Raw genomic sequence first — 19,491 nt, 5'->3', positions numbered from 1 at the left:
TACACGTAGAAATCAATCTGACTAAAGTACTTGATCTTCTAAACGAAGATCTGAGAACGACCCTTTCACATTCGTCTTCTGTATATTTTGGATTTCCAATATTGCTATTTTTATTTTCGCAAATCTATTTTTGTTTGAACCAACCAGACAACTTGTTCCAATGTCAAAGAGTAAGAAAAATTTGCAGTTAATCCAGGGCTCGAACCCGGGACCTCTCATTTACAAAGCAAGTGCCATACGGACTGAGCTAACCGGCTATCTGACATCTTTCGACATAAAAATTGTTGATATCAAAACCCACGGCTTTTAAAGCTTGCAGGATATTGTAAGGTAGCTTTTGATTGGCTAGCGGATGGGTTGTCAGAACGAGGCCATGAATAGCTCGTTGTCAGATCCTATGCGTAGCGTAATAGGAGATGTACTTTAGTCAGATTGCGTAGAAATGAATGAAAAAACAAACAAAACAAATAAGAGCTCGTAGAACACGAAATGCCCCGGTCCCCTTGAGGCATTTAGTAATTGCACAAGGAACATAAATTATTTGCTCACTGTATACAAAGATTCTGCTGTTCAGGTTCAATGTGACCTTACCTTTGACCTATTGACCTCAAAATCAAAAGGGGTCATCTGCCGGTCATGATCAACCTCCTATTTAGTTTTGTGTTCCTAGGCCCAAGCGTTCTCAAGTTATCGTCCGGAAAGGGTTGAACTTTTCCGGGTCAATGTGACCTTCACCTTTGGTCTACTGACCTAATAAAATATATAGCGGTCATCTACTGGTCATGACTAATCTCCCTATTAGGTTTCGTGACCCTAGGCCCAAGCGTTATCAAGTAATCGTCTGGAAACTGTTTAACTGTTCCAGATCACTGTAACCTTGGCCTTTGTCCTAATGACTTCAAAATCAATATGGATCATCTGCTGTTCATGATCAACCTCCCTATCAATTTTTCTGACTCTAGGCCTAAGCGTTCTCGAGTTATCGTCCAGAAACCGTTTTGTTTGTTCCTGGCCACTGTGACCTTGACATCTGACCTACTGATATCGAAATCAATACAGGTCATTTGCTGGTGATGACCAGCCTCCTTTTCAACTTTCACGATCCTAGGTCCAAGCATTCTTGAGCTATCATCCGGAAACAGTTTAACTGTTCCAGGTCACTGTGACCTTGATCTTTGATCTACTGACCGCAAAATCAATAGGGATAATTTACTAGTTATGACCAACCTCCTTATCAACTTTCATGATCCTAGGCCCAAGCGTTCTTGAGTTATCATCCGGAAACCGTTTAACTGTTCCGGGTCACTGTGACCTTGACCTTTGACATACTGATTTCAAAATCAATAGGAGTCATCTGCTGGTGATGACCAACCTCCTCAACAACTTTCAAGATCATGAGTTCAAGCGTTTTTGAGTTATCATCCGGAAACTGTTTAACTGTTCCGAGTCACTGTGACCTTGACCTTTGACATACTGACCTCAAAATCAATAGGGGCATCTGCTTGTGATGACCAACCTCCCTATCAACTTTCACGATCCTAGGTCCAAGCATTCTTGAGCTATCATCCGGAAACAGTTTCACTGTTCCAGGTTACTGTGACCTTGATCTTTGACCTACTGACCGCAAAATCAATAGGGATAATTTACTAGTTATGACCAACCTCCTTATCAACTTTCATGATCCTAGGCCCAAGCGTTCTTGAGTTATCATCCGGAAACCGTTTAACTGTTCCGGGTCACTGTGACCTTGACCTTTGACATACTGATTTCAAAATCAATAGGAGTCATCTGCTGGTGATGACCAACCTCCTCAACAACTTTCAAGATCATGAGTTCAAGCGTTTTTGAGTAATCATCCGGAAACTGTTCAACTGTTCCGAGTCACTGTGACCTTGACCTTTGACATACTGACCTCAAAATCAATAGGGGTATCTGCTTGTGATGACCAACCTCCCTATCAACTTTCATGATCCTAGGCCCAAGCATTCTTGGGCTATCATCCGAAAACGGATTGGTCTACATATATACCGACAGACCGGCCGGCATCTGCAAAACAATATATCCCTCCTTCTTCGGATGGGGGTATAATTACGTTACAAATTTAGAAAAAAAACATGCTGAAAGGAAAAATATTCAAAAGCTCCAAATGAACAACAAAACAATCACAGAAATTTTAAAAGAAACAACATTTTTTATAAAAGACTATACGATATGAAGTCACAAGAAAATTCAAACATAGACTTTCTCGATTCTTCCATGACTAAATTAAGCACAGAAGACTCTGATCAATGCGAGGGATTATAATCTGAATATAAATGTAAAACTGCTTTGTCTGAAATGAAACATGACAAGAGCCCTGGGTCTGATGGGTTAACAGCCAAATCTTATAAACATTTTTGGGAGCATTTGAAAGTTTTTTTTTTATATCAATGCAATTAATAACTATTATCATAAAGTAGAGCTTTCAGATCTTGAAAAACAAAGCATTATTACTCTTCTACCAAAACCAGATAAAGATCCTACCAATTTGTCAAACTGGAGACCCATTAAATGTAGACTATAAAATTACAACAAAAGATATAGCCACTAGTTAAAAGAAAATACTTGCAAAACTATTAAATCCAAATCAAACTGGTTTTATGAAAGGAAGATACATTAGAGAAAATGTCAGGCTAATTTTGAAGTTATTGATCACATTGAAAACAACAATTTGAAAGGGTTATTATTTTGAAAAGGCTTTCGACACATTAAATCACAATTTTATAATATCATGCCTAAAACATTTTAGTTTTGGAGAAAGCTTAGTCAGATGGATTGAAACCTTTTACAAAAATATTGCAGCAGTCATAATTGATAACGGATATTTATCTAAAGAAATATGTATGAAAAGAGGTGTACGACAAGGATATCCCCTTTCTACTTCATTATTTATTCTTTGTATGGAAATAATATCAGATAAAATCTCTAATGACGATAGTATTAAAGGAATTACTGTACACGGTACAGAAATAAAACAAACTCCTTTCGCCGATGATGCAACTTATGTTAACAACGGTAAAAAAGAATCTTTTGAAAATCTTGTTGCTGTAGTTACAGAATTTGGGAATTTGCAGTTAAATTTAAAGAAATCAGTATTAATAAAATTAGGAACTTTAAAAGAAATTAAATCAAAATATTGTGTAGATAAACATTTCTTATGGACCTTAGACAGTGCGAAAACTCAGGGATTTACATTTACAGCAAATAACCTGAAACATTCAGATTTGAATTTAATGCCAAAAATAGATCAATTAAAAAATTTCTTAAACAGCGGCAGCATAGAAAATTGACTTTATTAGGCAAAGTTACTGTTTTAAAAACCTTTGCATTACCAAAACTCATATACCCCCTTACAGTCCTATCTAACCCATCAGAAATAATTCTGAATGGTATAAATAAAAGCGTTTATAATTTTTTAGGGATGGAAAACCAGACAAAATTAAACGACAATTACATACAAAATCGCACAAAAATGGAGGGATTAAATTGACTGATATTTATGCCATTTAAAATTCATTAAAAGCTTGCTGGGTTAGAAGAATCATAGATGAAAACAATGGAAACTCTTACAATTAGTATTTGGAAAAATATGGTGGAAAATTGATTTCTGATTGTAATTTAGCAACAGATGATATGACAAGAGGGCCATAATGGCCCTATATCGCTCACCGGAGTAGAGGTTTTTTTTGAACAAGCTTTAAAAACAAGAAAATTAGGCGAGTGGGTCAAGGTAAAGAATATGTACGATTACTTTTGAAATCTGTAAAAAATACAACGGGTGGTACAAACCCTTTTGCTTAGAAAACAAGAAAGTAGGTCCGTAGGTCACATTGATGATCAGTGAATGTCTGTTTAAAGATCGGCATGCAAAAATATACATGTCATTCAAATTTCAAAGCTGTACCTTAAAAACAAGTGAATAAAGTATTGCCATAAAATACAAAGTCCCCTACTAGAAGGCACCTAATTTTCTCTACTGCAGTATAACATAATGAACTGATACCTGTCAATAATGTACAAACAATATTGTACTATATATACAATATCTTATAACAAAACAATTGGATTAAAATTTGTATATATAAAAGTCTATGTTTGTATTCATATATAACATTTGTTTTGGACGATTATCATATATGTTATTTAAAAATAAAAGAAAGACATCTATGTAAGTCAACACAAAATTCTTTACCAGGAAGAGATCGGTCAAAATACACCTAAAACTTGGATGTAACATGCATGTTTTACCACAGAAAACTGGTCTCAATTTTTCCCTATGGCCTGAAATAAATATATTACAATATAAGCTATTTATAGTAAAACAAAGAGACATTATTCTAAAAACAAGAGTGCCATATAGTGGTAAACATTTGTGCCAAGTTACATCAAAATCCCTCCATGCATAAAGAAGAAATGTTCCGGACAAAGTCGTTCTTGTATTTGGCATTTGACCTCTAAGTGTGACCTTGACCTTAGACCTAGGGACCTGGTTCTTGCGCACAACAATCTGGCCCATTTATGCCAAGTTTTGGCCTCTATTTGTGACCTTGACTTTTGACCTAGGGAACAGGTTCTTGCGCATGACACTCCGTCTCATAGTGGTAAACATTTGTGCCAAGTAATATTCAAATCTTGTTTTACATGACAAAATTATACACCGGACAGGAAAAATGTCCCATTGACCGTTGATCTCCAAGTGTGACATTGACCTTTAAGCTAGGGTTCTGCGTGTTGCGCATGACACGTCATCTCATCATGCGGAATATTTATGGCTAGTAAAATTAACATCCCTTGATTGATGACAGAGTTCTGGACCGGACAGGAAAAGAGCCCTATTGACATTTGACCTCCAATGGTGGCCTTGACTTTTGAGCTAGGGGTCCGGGTTTTGCGCATGACACGTCACCTTATCTTGGGGAACATCTGTGCCAAGTAATATTAAAATAACTATAAGGCTGGCAGAGGTATGGACCGGACACGAAAAAGACCCAGTTGACCATTGACCTCCAGTTGTGACCTTGACCTTTAAGATAGGGGTCTGGGTTTTGCACATGCCACGTCGTCTCATCATGGGGAATATTTGAGCCAGGTAATATTAAAATCCCTTCATGGATGACAGACTTGCGGACGGACGGAAGGACGGAAAGACGGACGGAATGACGAACGGACTGAAAAGCGCATTCCTATAGTCCCCGAAACTGCTTTTCAGCCTATAGGGGACTAACAAGAAAGTAGGTCAGTAGGTCATATTCAAGGTTACTGAAAATCAGCTTTAAGATCGGTGTGCAAAACTGTACATGTCATCCAAATTTTATGGCTGTATCTTAAAAACCAAGAAAGTAGGTCAGTAGGTCAAGGTTACAGTGAAGTGACCCCTTATTACTTGAGGTCGTAAGGTAATTATAATAAAATAGTCTAGGCAATATGATCAGATAATTTTTGAAGTATTTTTCCTATATAACTCACAATAAAAACTAGGTGACGCTCGGGATGGGGCCTCTTTTCACCCCAGGGGCATAATTTGAATAATCTTGTTAGAGAGCCACTCGGCAATGCAACATACCAAAGATCAAAGGTCTAGGTCTTGTGGTTTCAGACAAGAAGATTTTTAAAAGTTTTTTCCGTTGTAAGTTTATGTAAAACTTCGGACCCCAGGACAGGGCCTCTTTTTACCCCAGAGGCATAATTTGAATAATCTTGGTAAAGGACCATTAGGCAATGCAACATACCAAAAATTAAAAGACTAGGCCTTGCAGTTTCTTACAAGAATTTTTTTAAAAATTTTCCCTATATAAGTCTATGTAAAACATGGGACCCCCGGGGCGGGGCCTCTTTTCACACAGAGGCATAAGTTGAACAATCTTGGTAGAGAACCACAAGGCAATGCAACATACCAAACATTAAAGGCCTAGGTCTAGTGGTTTCAGACAAGAAGATTTTTAAATTTGTTCCCTATTTAGGTCATGTTAAACTTGAGACCCCCAGGGCGGGGCCTCTTTTTACCCCAGGGGTATAATTTGAACAATTATGCTAGGGAACCAAAAAGCAATGCTATAAACCAAATATCAAAGGCCTAGGTCTTCTGGTTTCAGACAAGAAGATTTTTTAATTTTTTTCCTATGTGTCTATGTAAAACTTGGGATCCCCGGGACGGGGCCTCTTTTTACTCCAGGGGCACAATTTGAATAATATTTTTAGAGGACCTATAGATAATGTCACATGCCAAAAATTGAGGCTCTATGCCTTGTGGTTTTGGACGAGAAGATTTTCAAAGTTTTCCCTACGTAAGTCTAAGTAAACCATGTGACCCCCAGCGCGGGGCCATATTTGACTCTAGCGGTATAATTTGAAGAAACTTGGTAGAAGGCCATAAGATGATGCTTTATACCAAATATAAAAGCTCTATGACCTGATGTTTTAGACATGAAGATTTTTAAAGTTTTTCCTATCTGTTTCCATGGCAAACAGAGTTTTAAATTGAATTGAATTCTTTGAACAATTTTTGAAGAAGACCACCCAAGGAACATCATGGTAAAGTTTCATCAAATTTGGTCTGATGGTTTAGGAGGAGATGTTGTTTAAAGGAAAGTATGGACAGACGGACGGTCGGATGGACGCCGGACGATGAGCAATCATAATGGCTCATCCTGAGCCTTTGGCTCAGGTAAGCTAAAAATGATATGTTCCAAAAATCTGGTCCTAAAAGACATTCTTATATCTTTGTTCAATATCCAGAATATAAACTATGAAAACAACATTCCCATAAACTGACATATTATATGGAACAATTCAAATATAAGAAGCAGAAATGAAACAATCTTTTTAAAAGAATGGTATGATAAAGGGATCAAATGTTGAACAATCATATGACTTTAGGTCTAACATTTTTTTTCTTTTGAAAAAATACGGCAAATGTACATTTTTTCTACACATAGTTTCTTGAATTATCATAAGATTATTCATGCCATATCTGCTTTCAAGGCATTAAAGTTAAAAGAAGAAATAATAACACAAAAAAGAGATGAACCTTTAATGGAAAAGGTAAAAAAAAAAAGAAATATCCAAAATAAATATTGATTAATATACAAATAAAAAATATGAAAGAAGAAACAATCATTCCACTACGTAAATGGGAAAGTCTTATCGAAAAAGAAAGTAAACAAAAATGGTAAAAAAATTAATTCCTTTTTGTCTACAACTGATACTAAACTGAGAAAATTCCAATACAATTTTCTAATGAGATTAATTCTAACAAATACATACCTTTATAAATGTCAACTAACATTATCAAGACTATGTGATGAAACATTTAACACTTTTTTTGAATTCAGTCTAGACTATTGATAAACTTAATCTTTTTTCTGGGAATGTTCAGTTGCCAAATAGAACTTAACAAAGCATCTATATAATCAATTTCAGAATTGTTGTACAAAAAGAGTTTAACAATTGCCGCAATAAATTTTATAATTATTCTGCGCAACTTTTATTTTATGCATTCCCAAATGAAAAATTGTAAAACAGTTCCAAAAACTGACAGTTTTATTAAGATTTTAGAAAACAAAATCTTGCTGAAAAAAGAAAAAGCTTTTAGAAAGAAAAACTAGACCTCTTCAAACAAAAATGGCAAAGATTCCTTCGGCATCTTTACAAACCTTTTTCTCCAAATTGTTCAATCTTCATAACATCAACGAAAGTGTAAAAGATGATACAATCATACTCCCCCTCCCCCGCAGCCATTTTTGTGTGTAAAAGTATCATTAATTTTCTTTACATTTTGTATTATTAAATACATGATATTTAAAACTAAATTGGAATATAAGATTATGTTAACCATAATATTGTCACCTTTGTGCACATATATGAACTGTATGTTTTAAGTATCATGAATAAAAATAAATGGGGTTACCGGCAAGGGGCATCAAATGAAAAGAAAAAGTTTCTTGAAATTCCTTCAAGGGTTTTAGGAGATACAGAGTTGACAAAAATGAAAGGCTCAAACATTTGACCCAGAGTTGTGTCCTTGACCTTGAGCTAACCTAGCTGACTCATAAGTCATGCATATTGTCTTGGTAAGGTGATAATTTGACCTAAGTTTCATGATTAGCCTTTAATGGGTTTATGAGATATAGAGCGGACACAAAATTGAAGGCTCAAAGTTTTTACATCTAGTTGTGACCTTGACCTTGAGCCGACATGGCTGACTCATAAGTTCTGCACATCGTCTTGATGAGGTGATAATTTGATCCAAGATTCATGATTATCTTAAAAGGGGTTTAGGTGATGAAGAGCGGACACGAAATGTTACGGTCAGAGAAACGGACGTTCTAACGAAACGGTATTTATGTGACACCCCCATTGTTCTCTCTATTGTTCTATCAGTCACATAAAAAGAAAAAGGTCACATAAACAGAACGGAATGAATGACATCAAAGAGAAAGTACCGTTATGCAGTCACTTAACCATCATTTCGCGGGCCCGGAATGATGAACAGACGGGGACCATTCCTATACCACACACCACTCGTGGCGGGGGATTTAACACAGTATTTTCACATGAACATTGCTTCCAGGTCTGCAATTTTTCTTTTAAATGAGTGGCCGTCTTCGGGCAATCTTACTTTAAAGTTCAGTTGCATAGTTCTTCACGCCGCACAACAAGCGGGCAACGGCGTACAAAGCGGTGCTTTCACTCTGTTTGAATTAATCTTACATTTTAGCATAAAGCACACCGTGTCAGTTAAAATAATGTTAAAAGTTGTCAGAACAGGCACATTTACAAAACTGAACATTAGGTTTAATCCTACTTAGTTACTTACAGTTTTGCTTTTCAACTTTAGAATGAAGCGGCCAGGGATCGAACTCCCGACCGTTGCACTCTTTATGGATACTCTGCTACTGAATTATTGAGACGCTGTATTTTTTTTCAATTTGAAACAAGAGATCACAGAGTGATCTTGGCGCCCACCAATGTGCCATTTTTGAGTGTTCCAAATTTCAAGACTTATTGGCTAGCTCAAGGTCAAATTTCATTTCCGTAAACAACACTGTACGTGTGGTCCAAATTCGAAAGCTGTAGCTTAAGAAATGTGAAAGTAGGTCACTAGATCAATTTCAAGGACAAAGTTCTTTGTACACAAAACTATGCATGTGCATCAAGTTTGAAGGCTGTAGTTTGAGAAATTTGAAAGTAGGTCACTACGTCAATCTTAAGGTCAAAGTTTATTTCGGTACACAAAACTATGCAAGTGGTCCAAATTTGAAGGCTGTAGCTTGAGAAATGTGAAAGTAGGTCACTAAGTCAAAATCAAGGTTAAATTACACTTCAGAACACAAATCTATGCATGTGGTCTAAATTTAAAGCCTGTACCTTCAAAAATGTTAAAGTAGGTCACTAGGTCAATGTCAAGGTCAAAGTTTGTTTCGGTACACAATCCTATGCATGTGGTCTAAATTTGAAGCATGTAGCTACAGAAATGTGAAAGTAGGTCACTACGTCAATCTTAAGGTCAAAGTTCATTTCGGTACACAAAACTATGCAAGTGGTCCAAATTTGAAGGCTGTAGCTTGAGAAATGTGAAAGTAGGTCACTAGGTCAATGTCAAGGTCAAATTTTATTTCGGAACACAGAGCTATGCACGTGGTCCAAATTTGAAGCCTGTACCTTCAAAAATGTGAAAGTAGGTTACTAGGTCAATGTAAAGGTCAAAATTTGTTTCGGTACACAAAACTATGCATGTGGTCTAAATTTGAAGGCTGTAGCTTGAGAAATGTGAAAGTAGGTCACTAGGTCAATGTCAAGGTCAAATTTCATTTCGGAACACAAAACTATGCATGTGGTCCAAATTTGAAGCCTGTACCTTCAAAAATGTGAAAGTAGGTCACTAGGTCAATGTCAAGGTCAAAGTTTTTTTCAGTGCACAAAACTATGCATGTGGTCCAAATTTGAAGGCTGTAGCTACAGAAATATGAAAGTAGGTCACTAGGTCAAAATCAAGGTCAACCCATGTCAAGGTTCATCTTGCCACTCAAAACCATACATGTGGTCCAAATTTGAATGTTGTAGGTTATTGACAAGAAGATTTTAAAAGCTTTTCCCTATATAAGTCTATATGAACCATGTGACCCCCAGGGGCGGGGCCATATTTGACCCCAGGGGGATAATTTGAACAAACTTGGTAGAGAACCACTAGACGATGCTGCATTACAAATGCCAAAGCCCTAGGTTTTGTGGTTTGGACAAGAAGATTTGTAAACCATGTGACCCCCGGGGCGGAGCCATATTTGATCCTAGGGGGATAATTTGAACAATCTTAGTAGAAGACCACTAGATGATGTCACACACAAAATATCAAAGCCTTTGGCCCTGTTGTTTTGAATTAGAGGTTTTTCAAAGTTTTTCCCTATATAAGTCTATATAAACCATGTGACCCCCGGGGCGGGGCCATATTAGACCCCAGGGAAAGAATTTGAATCATCTTGGTAGAGGACCACTAGATGATGCTTCATACCAAATATCAAAGCCCTAAGCTCTGTGGTTTTGGACAAAAAGATTTTCTTTTTTTTCCCTATATAAAATATATGTAAATTATAGAAATAAACAAAGGGCCATAACTCACTAAACAATTGTTGAACCAGTCTGATTTTCAGGGGGACACAACTAGGGTACCAATACATCATTCTGACAAAGTTTGGTCAAAATCCCCCCAGTAGTTTCTGAGGAGATGCGATAACGAGAAATTGTTAACGGACGGAATGACGGACGGACGGACCACGGACGCAGAGTGATTTGAATAGCCCACCATCATGATGATGGTGGGCTTAAAAAAACAGCTACCTTCTAGTTGGATATTCGTGCGAAATGAAAAATGATGAATTGACCGTACCAATAAATCTTAAATAACCAACAGGCAATAAGTATGTAGTTTGTTATTCGAATGTTCAACTACTAAAGAACTACCTAAAAACGTTACTTTCATAAAACTTCCCGCTTATACTCTTGTTTGCTATTTATAGAAATGTTCATCTTATTATTCTGCCATAATCGGGGTCCTTGTTTATTGTGTCGTGAGATAAGCTAAGTATATGCTACGTAAATCTAAATCAGCATCGCCTTTGGTTACCTTTAACAAGATCCCGTCTAAAGACATTAACTTTATCTGTACTATCGTGTTCAGGATACTCCTCCATTGATGCAAAGTCAAGAATGTAGTCTATTCCATCTATTCTAAAAATATATATATTGTGAAATTTTAATCAAGTAAATGTAATACGTACTCAGAGCATGTACATATGTGCCGACGTATTGTAACGGTAATCTATATGTATATATTATGCGGACACACTTGGGCAGTTACAATGGTCAGTTCTATTTTTCACACTTTATACAAATGCAAATGCCATGTCGATTTGTGGGGATATGGGCCGCCGTGCGAAAATATTGAGAAATACAGAGACCTACATATCACATTGTAAATTAAAGTGAGTTATCGTAATTTCCCATGTATCTCTTCCTGGGCACACGACTGGAAAAAGCTATGAGTTGATAAATATGGCGGTTAAAAAGAACATAAGAAAGGCCGAAAATGTATGACTGCTGAATTACAGATGACAACGTCATTGAAAACAATGTTATAATTGTATAAATGATATGTTTAGTGAAAGTAATGTTCATTCTTGCAGATAAAACAATTTTATGAAAACGTAGATGGAATTTATCATGCGTAAAATAAAAAATATACAAAAATGACAGAAAATGACTAAATAAAAATTTTAAGTGAGCAAAGTTTCGTTTAATGGTACATTATGTTCGATGAAAATAGTAGTTTAAATCAATACAAAACTTTCTGTTACACGGTGCAATCTTGAGACTGCTCTTTCTAATACATAAACAGTTGCAAAACGTAAACTATTTTATAGTGTCAATTCGCCCATTAGTATTAACAAATTAATATATACTTCCCCGTAAACCAGAGTTAAAGAAATCTCCGAAAGGAATCATCAGAAGTTTTCCTTATGTATTAAGTCCAGCATACTAGGTGGTATATGATGATTTCATCGGTTAACGCCTATAGTATAATTACGTTTTACATAAGGAACTTTGTAGTACTAAAACCTAAACATTGAGTCCTTTCAATTAACAGGATTTGGTTACCAATTACATCCTTGAGGTTTGTATTTTCAAAACTCGCATAGATGATGAGCAAGATTATGTTAGATTCCTTAATTGCATATAAATCTTATTAAGCTCGTTCCAATACTAATTTATTTAATTGTATAACTTCATGTTGAACTGCTATTTTACCTCACGTGAAAAGATATTGTGACAAAGTGTATGCAATCTGTGATAAAATCATTCGTAGTCAGTATAAAATCATGCAAAGTCCAAGAAAAATTAAATTCCAACAATAACAAGGTTCGCTGTTCAGTCGTTTAACCTACTCTTTCTACCTATTTGCTAAATAATCTAAATAATGACAAAGGAAGTGCTTTAATTAAACGCATTTTTCTGCATTTAATTTCAGTTCAGCCTTTTCTGCTGTTTATATTGCTAAATATTTTTCCATGTGAACATGTCAGATTGAACAATAATCCGGTTAAGGAATGCAGTTTTTCGAGAGGTAATTATATTCCGCGAAAACTACCTCTGTCTAGATAGTCGCAGAAGTTTTTATATGATTTAAAAAAGGCCAGGTGTTGTTACTATGTCAACAATCATTATAGCATTCTCGATGATGTTTTTAAATACAGACATTCACTCTTTGCTCGAATAGATGATACTTTTTTATGCTAGGGAGGTGCAAATTGTTTAGATGGGGAGTGTGAATGATCCCCATACAAGCTTTTTTTTCAATGGAAATTTTCCCACATGTATTTGGTAAAATGATAAAATGTTATCATATGCGGTTCTGAACTGCTTATTTGGAGATATATTGCATATTAAGTGTTCAGTCCTTTGTCAGCTGGAAACTACACTTTGATCTTTTATCGTCTCCAACGAAAGAGGTGGACAATGCCATCTTTTATCGTCTCCAACGAAAGAGGTGGACAATGCCATGATAGGTAGTACTTATGCTTGATATATATTTCTGATTTTGTCGGATCTTTAATACTGTTTTACTATTGTTCTGCTTTCTACAACCTCATGGGGAACATAAATGGTTTCTTAAAAGCTTTAAGAAGATCAATTGAAAATATAGAATTCAACTAATAAAAAATACTTGGTTTGACTGAGTTCATGAGAGGTTTGGAAAGGTGAAACACCCCTCACACAGTTTAAGCGGAATTCTATTATGAAAATATCAAATAACTAACTAATACTAAATGACCGGAAATTTGTAATACACATGTATAATTATTCACTTTTTTTCATATAATTATTTACCTCATCTGTTTTGCGTATCATATAACTTGCCTTTAGTTTCCCTTGCTTGAATAAGACATCTGTAGGAGGACTCAATGTTTAATTTATGTATTATATAATATTGCATTCCTGAGAGGGTGATATGAAAAAAGTTCACCGAGAGATATATGAATATTGGCCGAGGCGCCAGTCGAGGTCTATATTCATATTTCGAGGGATTATTTTATTATACCGAAAGATTATAAGGGTCAAAGCATTTACTGGAAAATCAACATAATAATTTATTTAACATTAAAAAGGAATTACTAACCAAATAACGAAGACAGAATTAAAGAGTCTTTACTTGTAAGCACTCATAATTTGTCGCGACTTTGCTGTGTAATAAGACCATTTTTATAGTTTTAGTCGAGACGTTTACATATCGCTGACCCCTATATTTATTCTAATATTGTGTCAATCAGTAGCATTCGAAAAACGGCGATAACCTTGTTTTTCTAAACGAAACATATAAGTGTGCGCATTCATTTTCTTAGTTAGACAATTTCAAAATTATTGTGGTAGTTTCGATTCAATATTTGATGAAAAATTGTTTTCGAAAAATTTTGTACGTAGCAAGAAAATTCGGCCTTGTTCACACATGCAAGAGCACCAAAAAAGGGTAATTTGTTCCTAACGTATAATTATATAAGCGCCCCGTCTGTAAATTTATCGTCTCAGTCTTTTAATCAATGTGACAAAATAACGTTGTTGCACATGTGATATAAAATCAATGGGGAATATGATATATTATTCAAGTTAAACTAATGGTAAATTTGCATTGGACATTTATGTGAGGAATAATAAATTGTTTTATCACACTGGAATATGTTGGGATATACAGTGTTCACGTTACATATTTGCCAAACTACTGTTTTAAACACACCAGCGTTGTTTTGCAACTGACCGTTTCAATGCGTTGTCGCACTACGTTCCTTTATTTAGTTGTCTATTTCCTTTACTTTGTTCATGTATGTATCATGTTCTAAACTATACATGCAATGTGATACGGTTTAAAGGGGCTGTTTTGTGGGAACGTTGTCTAACCATAAAGTGTATCACATATCGGAACTAGTGAGAAATACTTTCAGTTGCAGAGAAGAAATGATAAAAAAAAGAAAATGAAATGATTGCTTTGTCGCTGATGCCCGTTCTTATGCAATTAGATGAACATAATTGCGGAAAGCCCATATTAAACCACTGGCACCAGAACAGAAAGAAAATGCCTCTGTACATGTTATACCTTATCCCTAGGTATTCTATAAGAACCATGGTCATGAAGGGGAAAATGTACTAGCCCATTTCAATCGCGCATTTCATACTTGAAACACGCAGTTCGGTAAATGTGTACTATGGATACCAAACAAGCGAGAATTTATCTTCCATTGTGTCCTGGTCACATTTGTTCAATACATTTTATCTTAGAAAAACAATGCTTAGTTTATAGTTATTTCAACGTTGCACAAAAAACTTTCTTGACCTTCCCTGGTGAAGTTCCGTTCTAGATTATAGAACCATTCTGATTGGCTGTTGTGAAAATGTATGTCAATCGTAATTTTACTACACGTGTTCGCTAAATGTGAAAATGCAGCATAAATGTGCAAAATGAATAAAATAAAATAAACAGAACGGATGCAGACCAATGTACGATTTCAAATTAAAGATCATTTACAAGATGAATTTCATTCATCATTTCCAGTTTTAGTGTAAAATTGTATTTTTTTTTAAATTTCTGTTTTTGTATGTTTACATTTCGCCAAACATGAGCACACTGCCGTGACCTCTAGACCGGATGTTCATTAGGGAAGGTCAATCAAGTATTTTCTGTTAACGAAAGCATAAAATATGTTGATAATCTCAGCAATATGGAATATTGAGACAAGGTGACTGGTGCACGATGGAAGATAAATTATCGCTTGTTCAATATACTAGGTACCCATTCACCGAACTGCGCGTTTAAGTTGAGAAATTTACGACTGAAACGGGTTAGTATTTTTTCCCGTTCATGACCATGGTTCTTATAGAATACCTAGGGGTAGGGAATAACATGTACAGAGGCATTTTCTTTCTAGTCTGGCGCCAGTGTATTAAACTCAGAATGTTTTAAATGCAGGCGTAATAAATAATACTGTTTTAGATAGCTTTGTTATCGCGAGGCTAGCAAAAGACGAATTAAATAAAACACTCTCAGTGTTGATGTCAAGTTTGAATAGATATAATTAACCAGTAATTTTGAGTAATTCAGAAGACTATAAACATTTCTGTTAAACTTATACTTACATAATTGTCTTGATCATGCTTAAATCTGATCAAGATATAATAACATACAATTCATGTAGTTTGCACGTAATATTATAATAAGAATATAGACAACTGCTTGTGCCGACATTGATTTGTACTGCATTTTTGTCAAATTCCTTTCTTTCTAAGTACTTATTTTAAGCAGATATTGGTAACTTATATTCCTTTATTGTATGTTTAATTTCTTGTAACTATCGAAAATAATCATATTTCAAATGCAACAACATAACAATAGTCGAAAATAATTAATATCAAGAGGTAAAGGCGATGTTTAAAAATTGTAACTTAAGTGGGAGGTGTACAAATGTAACAGTTAAAATAAATTAAGTGTAATTTTTTGCGAGAGTGGAAATATAAACGTTTGAAATGTCCCATTGGTTTATATTAATGACATAATATCCGATATTAAAGTAATTTTACCGATTTTTTCAGACATTATTCAGTAATATTAGTTTCGTAATCGATCGTCATATTTATGACGTCATTTCCGGATCCAGTCGCGGTCCCCAGAAGAGATACATATTGTTTATGTCTTAGACCAAGGAATAATTTGGTATATGTTGCTATATTTCTGAAGTACTTTCGAGCGGGATTACAAATGGCAGTGGACTAAATGTTGCTTAAATTTTAAAAGAGTATAAGACTCTTTCACTCGTGGTAAATGAAGATGGGAATATCTGGCTGGAGGCTAACTGCTTAGGGAGTAACCGCGTAAACAGTTACCCGAGAGCCAGATATTCATATCCGTACCTTCAGCCATTGACTATACTTTTTTTCCTGCATGCCATATCCAACAAACAATAATAAAAATAAAACCAAACGATTGAGTTTCTTAGCACTTTTTCTTTCAGTGGCGATTTCAACAAATTAATATCCGTTAATAAGAAAGACTTCATGATGTTTCAAAGGTAATAACGACGTTTAGTTCCGGTTTTATTTTATCATTTGCAACGTTAGATTATATATTTTTCATAAAACACCGTTTTTGAATCGAGAAATATACTATGAGGAACAAAACGGAATTTTCAAGATATTTGATTTTTATCTCATTTTATGTATTAAAACATAAATTACTGCATAAATCTTCTACATGGATATAGTTCTATATACGTCATTTAAAGCAAGCGAGTCATCTTACATCCCAGTCTTGTATGCAAGAAAAAAGAGTTTTTTTTTTTACAAAAATACTTACGAAAATGTAACAGAATCTTTTTGCTGTCGGTAGGCTTTTTCTATTGTCAAATTTATATCCTTTTCATATTGTCGCACGTCTTCGCTTGTCAATGTCATCTCGATATAAAACCACTGCGCTACACTCTTCATCAACTCCTCCCACTCTGCATCTCTAAGGAATCTATTACATAAATTATAACTTAGTGTTTTAAAATGAAATATTTGATTTTAACAGAGATTAAGAATCTTAAATACAGTAAACATTTGTTTCATGTACTCCACTTGTAACCACGCAATGAAAAGCGCCAAAACTATGTGATAAATGCATTTTAAAATTTATTGTTTTCACATCCGATCAGATGGCAAAATATTTACATGAACCGCCAATAAGACTTTATTTGCATTACTAAATGGTATATGCCAATAAGTTTACATACATGGTTTTGCAAGAAAACTGTGTTTAATATATAAGCTGGAACGATATCAAACATTAGGATATTACTATTATAGCAACACTATTTATGTGACATAAATACTTTTTATAGATGTAGCAATACAACATTAACTTACGCATTTATCTTTTCCGAAGCAGTCATGATATTTGGGAATATTCCAGTGAGCTTAACGATACCCCTGTTATTATCCATGCTAATATGAACATGATACTGGATGGCTATACCAATCATTTCATCAACCTAAGTTTGTATTATATATATGTGTTTACATTGCAAATAGAATTACTCAAACGCAATACATATATAAAATATATATATATATATATAAAAAAATTCTTTTTAAACTGTTAGAAACTTAGGAGAATGTGGAACAAATTCGTATATGGTATCCAATGAATGAGTAAAATTAAGATGTTATATAACATCAGTCCATCCGTAGTAGATTAATGTCAATCTCATCAAAATGAAAAGGACCTAATAAATCTTTCACAATGATTTCAATTGATACACAGATGTTGGAGCAAGATTTAGACAAAAAGTATGTATCAGATTTAAATAAAATCGTTAAAGGTCCTTACTATACATGGTAACACAATTAAACGGAACTGAGACTTGAAACGGATACCTGTAACGGAAACGTGCACAATAAACGTATTTTGGAACGCTGCATGCCGTGCCGTTTTGTGTTTATGCATATAATAAATAACTCATTAAATTACAAAGGCGTCCCTGAAGTGATAATTGGCTTTTTTAAAATTAAATTAAACGGGTTACGTCCTCCTTTATATACAATGACTCATCCTTAGATAATCGGTAAAGATAATCGCTTTCTTATTTTTAACAGAAAATCAGACTTTCAATAATTTGGTGATAGTTTCATCTCAACAGTCAAAAAAAAATCACCTCGGTGGAAATTAAGATTTAAATAATCACACCGAAAGCAAAACAAATATAATCTTAAAATGTTTCTGTATTGAGAAAAAATATATTAAATACTATAAAGAAAGTGTTATTAACCTGGTGATCTTCAAGTTGGCAAATAGTGTGGCTATCGATGACTTTTGTAACCATTTCTTTTTCAAGTGAGTCTTCAAGTTTCCTTATAGCCGTTCTTATTGTATCCGCACTCAGGGCAAACACAATAAAAGTAACAGAATTAAAATCTGGTTCAACGTTACGTCCTCTAACTCCTTTTTCATCGCTGGATGCGGCCATGCCCAAAACATCTAAAATCATTAAAGTAAAGAATAGGTACGATTCGAAAATAATACCCAGGTTAAAAGAAATGTCACAAACATATTATGCTATTGTTGTTCCCTTTACAGTCTATATAACAAATACATAAATAGAAATACAGTCAAACCTGTGTTAAAGACCACCTCTGAACAGAGACCATCTGGCTTATAAGACCACATGTTTTGTATCCCATTTTAACATTTACAGTGTATTTCAACATGTGAATAAAAACCACCTTCCAATAAAGTCTACATCTTGGCTCTCCCATGGGTGGTCTTTATAGACAGGCTTGACTGTATATGTCAAGGAAAATAAAGAGCTGCTAACAGGTTGGACGAATAACAGATACAAAAACAAAGCGTGTCGAAACACCGATATTTGAAGGAAATGAAATTATTATCGTACCGGATAGAGCAATGTTAGTGGGCATTAACAAACTTAAGTGCTTTTTAGTTTGGCAGGTAAACACGTCAAATTCGTGCTCGTATCAGGTAATACATATATCTGTTTCGCGGGTTTCTTTACTTAAGACAAATAGCCGGCAGTAGATACAGGTGTTATTTAAGAAATAATAAATTCCCAAACGTGGTTTATCGTAGAATAACCCGAGTTTTGAGTTCGTAGGCCTGAGTGATATATTGTTTCGCAGAAGAACGAAAAATTCGGGTAATTCTACGATAAATCACACTTGGGAACTTATCATTTCGATTCTAACACGACATACTAGTATCAACTGTGTTAGAAAGAATGGTAACTACTTTTTACGACAGTGCTACGCACATGGATCGGATGACGTCATTGAACGCGAGTGGTTTATCGCAGAATAACCCGAGATAGATTTTGCTCTACATATATGTAGGTTATTTGCTGGTCGTGTTAGAATGTCAAATAC

The 19,491-nt window shown here is 34.8% G+C and overlaps 2 protein-coding genes across 3 annotated transcripts in view; both read right to left on the bottom strand.

The window, feature by feature from the left end:
* The window catches only part of LOC123563018 (uncharacterized), a 181,009-nt gene that overhangs the window by 47,769 nt on the left and 113,749 nt on the right, over positions 1 to 19,491 (bottom strand). The gene's annotated exons all lie outside the window — the stretch shown is intronic.
* LOC123565062 (uncharacterized) overlaps positions 1 to 19,491 on the bottom strand; it is a 151,520-nt gene that overhangs the window by 37,222 nt on the left and 94,807 nt on the right. For both annotated transcript variants that reach the window (XM_045359068.2, XM_053537631.1), the window contains exons 15-18: positions 18,381 to 18,589; positions 17,479 to 17,603; positions 16,928 to 17,089; positions 11,159 to 11,262 (exon numbers count right to left, since the gene is read on the bottom strand). In XM_045359068.2, the coding sequence (XP_045215003.2) occupies positions 11,159 to 11,262; positions 16,928 to 17,089; positions 17,479 to 17,603; positions 18,381 to 18,589 (600 nt within the window). The remainder of the gene's footprint in view (positions 1 to 11,158; positions 11,263 to 16,927; positions 17,090 to 17,478; positions 17,604 to 18,380; positions 18,590 to 19,491) is intronic.

This window comes from Mercenaria mercenaria, chromosome 2, assembly GCF_021730395.1.
Source record: "Mercenaria mercenaria strain notata chromosome 2, MADL_Memer_1, whole genome shotgun sequence".
Classification (NCBI taxonomy): Eukaryota; Metazoa; Mollusca; class Bivalvia; order Venerida; family Veneridae; genus Mercenaria; species Mercenaria mercenaria.
The sequence above is the reverse complement of the archived record's forward strand: the minus strand, read 5'-3'. Positions and strand labels throughout refer to the sequence as shown.